This window comes from Benincasa hispida, chromosome 6, assembly GCF_009727055.1.
Source record: "Benincasa hispida cultivar B227 chromosome 6, ASM972705v1, whole genome shotgun sequence".
Taxonomy (NCBI): Eukaryota; Viridiplantae; Streptophyta; class Magnoliopsida; order Cucurbitales; family Cucurbitaceae; genus Benincasa; species Benincasa hispida.
In genome coordinates, this window is record NC_052354.1 from 54,219,919 (window position 1) to 54,226,388 (window position 6,470).

A 6,470-nucleotide genomic window follows, 5' to 3' on the forward strand; every position below is an offset into this window, starting at 1 on the left:
GTCACCTACTTCAAACATTAAATGTTTCATAAATCTTTTATACCATCAAAATGTTTTTAATAGGTTGAGATATTGTTTTGGTCTTTTTCTTTTTATTTCTTATCCCTAACTTTTAGAATTCTAAGTTCAGTCCTTTAACTTTCATTAAACTGCACATTTAGTTATTGTCCTTGAATTTTACTCCAAAATTTTCAAATGTCATATCTAGATTCTCACTTTATGGTAAGGACTTCAAATTAGTTTCAAAAGCAAAAAAGGATGAAAATAGAAGAGAGACAAAATTTATGGAGCAAAATCAAATTTTGAAATATTCGGAAACAAAAACCATAATTGAACTTATCTTTTAGTTCTCGATTCCAAACTACCTGATCACATGAAAACTTCAGAACATTTCGTTCAAACAATAAACCAGATGGAAAAGTGTAACTTGTATAACTTTTACCTCAACCATAATTTATCAAGCTATTACTGCGACGAACTGTATCAGATCAATTCAGTACATAATAGCAAGAAAAACAGGAAGCTCTGCCCCATCAGTACCAATCAACGCCAAAATACCCTGTTTCCTTTTTGTTTTCATGCAGCCAAATTTTCAAATAGAGCAGAATAATTGAGAAACAAATGCTGTATTCTTGTACTAGACCTAACAAAAACAGCAAACAGGCACTACAATGCTCTTCCTAAAAGAATAACAATGGAGTAAAAAACTACCCGAGATTTTGAAACTTCCTTGCTAATGCCATATTTCAACTCAAGTAATGATGAACAACAAAAAATGGAGAATTTTATGGACATTAAAGCCAAGAGAGAGAAAGAATAAGAAGAAGAAAGAAAAGAAAATCATTGAGATTGATGGCATCTGTACAGAAGTATAAACAAATTAATGTGATTTGTACTTTCAAACTCCCTTCTAAACAGTGGTTCTGCTAATTCATTTAAAGTAGGCATGATCAGCACAGGAGTCAGCGTAACGAAATGAAGACTATTTAAGAAAGTAAAACAAATAAGCCTATGATGAGATGAGGCTTGTTTGGATTCAAATATTCAAAATAAGCATGATGGTTACAGAGCAAGTCTCACTTCTTATGCAACTACAAGCAATCGAGGAGCATGAGGGGATATCCACCCACAGCTTTGAGACAAGTTCTACACCGGCTTTAACGCCGAGCTGGAACTATACACATCCCTAGTTTAATATGTCTGCAGGATGCAAATAAGAATACTATCAAACTTTATCAAATTAACCTTCGTTTTACACTGAAAATAACATAACATGCAATGAATAAGGAGGAATAAACAGAGTTCATAGATTCTACTTTATGTTACCTAGATCATGCACCCTATGCCAGGTTGTCTGCCATTATTGAATTCTACACTACACAATTTTACTATGGTGGAAAACTCACTCTCCCGAGTTGCTGACATTTTAGTCAACGTGTTCATCGAAGAGAAACAGATCCAATAATCGTAATTGAAATTTCAAATTGATAGCTCCATAACTAGTGGTGTACATATAACAGTGAACATAGATGTGGAGATATTTGTCTCAAAAAAACCTGAGGATGTCATCATAAAATATACATAAACATTGTCAGTTTCTTTCTCCTTTAGCAGATGTTTCTAGAAGATGTATGCCTGAATCATTATGTGTACATATAAACTGATGCTACATCAAGAAGAGGTATAATCCACTGAAAATTGCAGAGTTCATTAAGTAACCACAACCACCTGAGTAGTAAAAAGATAAAAGACAGCATTTCACAAGTTTACCTTATCAGGCACAATCATAATGCCTTGCTTAATACTGTACATGAGGCCCTTATGTAAACTATTGACAGTTGGCAATGTCAAGAGAGGGTCAGTGAAACAACGTTATCTGCAGATCCTAGAAACCTAGAAGATAAAAGAGTTTTAATACCTACAAAAGATGTACAGAACATTGTGTTTTTCTGCTGAAAAAAATCTTCCAAATAGGCAATTCCAAAATGAAACAGCTATAGGGAAATTGAAGTTCCCACTTCCCAGGACCACTAAACTAACAAAAATGTTAATACTCTAGAGGTTCGACAAATTTCCTGAGGGTAACAACTATGCCCTTTTTCTATTGGTCAAAACGTTCAGTTCTTTTACATCAAAGTAACAGATCTCCTACAATACAATATGTAAATAAAACATTAAGACCTTTCAAAAATGCTACTAGGATGTTTCTTTCTCTCTCTCTCTCTCTCTCTCTCCCCCTTAGATTTTATCATGAGGATCTCCTTGAGATAGAAACATGCAGCAAGCTTCAATGGATTAAAAGTATAATATATGAAACAATTGAAAGTTACATCATTGTCTGGATTCATGGGAAAAATTGACATATGTAACAAAATGATGTAAAGGTTCCAAGTACGACCTTTCAAGTTTCAACCACTGAGAAATGAGCTTGAACAGCCCCAGACATGAAGAAGAGTCTAATCCTCCACAGGCAGAAGGATGTCAGGCTCAAGCATGTCCTTAATTGAATTGATGCTATAACCCATATAAACTGAAATCAATGCATCTTCACAAGAAATTTAGACAAATATTTCATATTGTATATGCAAAGAGAATGGAGAATCTTATTTACACATGTAGAAGTGTGGCACGCAAGAGCCCCCAACTTCAACACTGGAACAAATGCATCATCAATGTTCACAAGTGAAATTTCTCAGAGTTCCAAGTGGTACAATGATGATAAAGCTACCGCAGGATAGATTCTGCAAAAGGCCATATGAAAAAGGTGAAGAAACGATTCCATCCAAAAAAGTATCCAAAAAAACTGGCAAAGCTCTGTTACAATACTGTTTTCCTTGAACTGTGCCCAAAACATTGTTGAAGTTGAGCATATATTAAAATAAACATCCGCAATAGATGAATCCATGGGCAACAAGAAGAAGAGCACAACACCTTCAGGAACTAAGATAAATTCAATTTCAATAAAGCTGTTTGTACAATTTTACCACTAGCTATTGTAAAATAAAATAAAAGGAAAGAAAGATCATTCTCATATTGCTTTTTACAATTAGAAGGAACCATTCACAAGAATCATTATTGTATTCTACAGAAAAAAATTTAAAACTTGAAGAGGAGAAGTGCATTTTACTTGTCATCTACTTGAAATGCTTGTGGAAACTAAATTTTTTATTTCCATCAAATGCTCGTCGTTTGATATATGGAGGGACAGGCGTAGATCAGTAAGCAATAATTCTTTTTCCCAACTTAAAGGACCTGAAGCATATAATGCCTCCATAGTGCATCGATAGGCATGTAACTCTAACCTATGGACTTCAGCTTCCAATGGCTTGTCTCTGGATAGAAGAAAATTGCCTGTTCCATATCCCAAATGACAAAATGATTCAGCATCACTTGTAGAACCATCGGTATCTTCATTGCGGCCAATAGTAACATGACAAGGTAACCCACGGTCGTCACTGTCAGTCATACTGCAACTACCAACTGAGCATGTAGCTCTATCAGCATTATTTAGTTTAAAGTTCTCTTCAAAAGAATGGTAAGCCACACCCATTTGTTTCTTCCTGTCCCCATTCATTTCACAAATTTTGGTTCTATCCAAAAAGGCACCTCCAGATGTTCCCCCCAGCATACCTCTTTGGATAACAAGTGATTTTACATGCTCGTGCAACATGGATGGATTGCCAGCAACCACACTATGATACCTTCGCTTTTTCTTCGACATTCTACATTTCAAGCCATCTCTACCCATTGTTTCAGCTTGAGAATACTCATAGTTTGGTCCCCTTTTCCAGGTTACTAAATTAGGAACATTTTGGCATTTCTGAACTTGGGAGCTCAGACCATAAAATCTGGTGCTTGCCTTCTCATCCTCTTTGCTGTCATCACCATGATTGCCAGACCTCTGTATGCACAAACAATGATGGAAAAAAATTGTGAGATGAAATCACGTGAAGGAGACGAAAAAAATACTATTTTTAATCTCTCTCATAGTATCATTATAGCCATTTTGGAACCTCAGTTGACAACATTGATATACATGCTTCCATTTTACTAAAATTTAAAATTGAAAGCAAAACTCAACTAAACATCATTCTCAAACCTTAAAAAGGAGAAGCTACACTACACTAAATATTATAGAGCTTCTTCTAAAACAAACTTAAGCACTAGCTGGGACTTACTAGTTCATCAGCAGCAAAGCAATTAAACTCAAGCTCAGAAGTAAGACCAAGATAATATATAATAAATTCTAGCCTCTGAAATTTTACACTTCTTAACATTTGATATTTTAACAACAAAAACAGTTATAATTGAAAAGTGGTAGAGAGAATACGACCTACCTTGTGCATCAAAACCCATTTGTCATCTTGACAAGATCTTCGTGCTCGAATGTCAAACTTGCTGACCTTAAACTCACAAGAAGATCCAAGTAACCTGACCACATAGTTGTTCTTCCCCAAAACCTCTGAAACCGTAGCCATTTTCCAAGAACGGTCATTAAATACCTCCACAACATCGCCAGGAATCCAATTCTCTAAAACTTCCTGAGAAGGTGGACAAGGCCTAATTGCCTTCCGCGATACCCTCTCCACAACAGTTTGATTACTGCCACCCTCAAATTTGTCATATCTGACGGTATAATAGTGACCACTTCCAGACATAATCTCAGCAGAACGCCAGGAACCTGAAGGCACCTCCTTTTTGCTTAGCACTTCCACTTTACTGCCTTTCCTGAATCGCATGTTTGCTGGTATGTGAACCGATTTCCAGAGCCAACTATCTGTTCATTTCAAGGAAAACCAGCAAAAACTTAAGAATTACAACACAAAGTACTGCCTGAATAAATAAAAGCACCACCTAACAAACAATATAGAACAACGCTTTCAGTATGCTATAAAATTACAAAATGATCAAATGTCATAAAAACAGATTTTCAGAAGTTCTTCTGTATGTATAATGTATATAGTAGATTAGATCCCATATGAAAATATAAAATAAAGGAAACGCTAGGAATGAAGGTGAACAATATACACGAGAGTATTTCATATGTGATGAAGCATTAAGGAAGGAAAAAAAAAAAAAAAAGACAAAACTCAAGAACGTAGAAAGGAAATTGAAATCTTGAACGTTTGAATAAACATAATTAGCTTTAAGAGACAATCGTCTATCAAATCTGGATTGCTTAACGAGAATACAACAAAAAATTAGAAACCCGTTTGGTATTTTCTTCTTCAATCGCTTGTTCATCAACTAACCAAAACTATCTCCATTACTAGCATCGGACCAAACCGACTTCTAATTCGCATTCATACGATGTTCGATTGCTAAGAAAAATGCTGAAACGGAAACGAAAACCCAATCTCAAAATCTTAAAACCTCCTCAATAACAAGACGATGAAAACAGAAAGTACACATTCAAAATAAACTTGATAGAAGTAAAAGTAGTATAGTTTTAGCTTTCAATTTCAAAATGTCTCTAGTGCAACAAGAACAATCAACAAATATATTCAATACCCAATATTTCTGAACGTTTCTTCTGTTTCCAGAGCAACCAAACAGCAAGTCAGAAAATTGAAATTGACCCAAGAAGCAGAAAAATAGAGTTTGATTGACCAAGAAACGAAACGGAAATTGTAAAAGGAAATAATAAACATTAAGGATCATTGCAAATTTGATCTGGTTTGTAAAAGAAGGAAACAGATTGAACCCAGAAAACGATGAAAAAATCGAAGAAGCGAAGAGGAAGAGATTTCACTGACCTTGGGATTTGAGAGAAAATTTGTTATCACAAAAATTCTTCACTGTTCTGTAATTTGCCTCTGCCTTTCTTATTTTTTGTTTATATTTTGATATTTAAGTGTGAGGATTGTAATTTTCTGTTTGATTCTACAAAAACCCATTAAATCTTTTTTAAAAAATTCATTGATAAATTTCCCAAGAAAACAAAAATCGAGCTTAACGAAATTATCTTTTTTAAAAAATCCTAATAAATTACGGTTTCAAGTTGCAAAGGACCCAAGAATAGCTTGTTAAGATGGGCTTTCACTGTTCTTTCATCGTACGCTTATGTTCCCACACTAAAAATATATGATATAATTATTTTTATAAAAAAGGAGATTTAATACATAATAGAAAAAAACTAAAAATATAAACTTTTATTTATTAAACATTTTTTACAAAATTCAAAATAAATATTATCTAGTTGAATGTCACTAAATTTTGACATAAGTCGATTGGTTGTGTACAAGTTAACTTAATCAAAATAAGTTAGTAATATTAGAATTAATGAAATGTAAGATCAGAATCACTCATGAGGTATAAAACAAAACCTCGAATGTAGTGTTTATCAACTTTAGTTGATGTTCAAGTCCTTGTAAATCTAAAGTTTGATAAGGTTTGATACATTAACCAAGGTTATCTTTGCCTTCCTCCATGGCTAAAGAAAAGAAAAGATAGTTTTAAAAACTTTGGTA

The 6,470-nt window shown here is 34.0% G+C and overlaps 1 protein-coding gene across 15 annotated transcripts; it reads right to left on the reverse strand.

Moving 5' to 3' along the window:
- Positions 1–260: 260 nt before the first annotated feature.
- LOC120080569 lies at positions 261–5,953 on the reverse strand. 15 transcript variants are annotated; one of them, XR_005482562.1, is made up of 6 exons: positions 5,757–5,953; positions 4,338–4,777; positions 3,303–3,901; positions 2,612–2,741; positions 2,399–2,514; positions 823–1,893 (listed from the first exon to the last, which is right to left on the reverse strand). XR_005482562.1 is itself a non-coding variant. In XM_039035278.1 (4 exons), exons 2-4 carry the CDS (start codon positions 4,737–4,739, stop codon positions 2,693–2,695), a joined length of 1,050 nt encoding a protein of 349 aa, XP_038891206.1. In that variant the 5' UTR covers positions 4,740–4,777; positions 5,757–5,953; the 3' UTR covers positions 261–2,692. The 15 variants fall into 15 exon arrangements, 6 of the variants coding, with proteins under 6 accessions (XP_038891206.1, XP_038891203.1, XP_038891200.1 ...); XR_005482563.1 differs by having other exon boundaries at positions 2,399–2,530; XR_005482559.1 differs by having other exon boundaries at positions 824–1,893; positions 3,128–3,901; positions 5,757–5,951.
- Between the last annotated feature and the right edge of the window lie 517 nt (positions 5,954–6,470).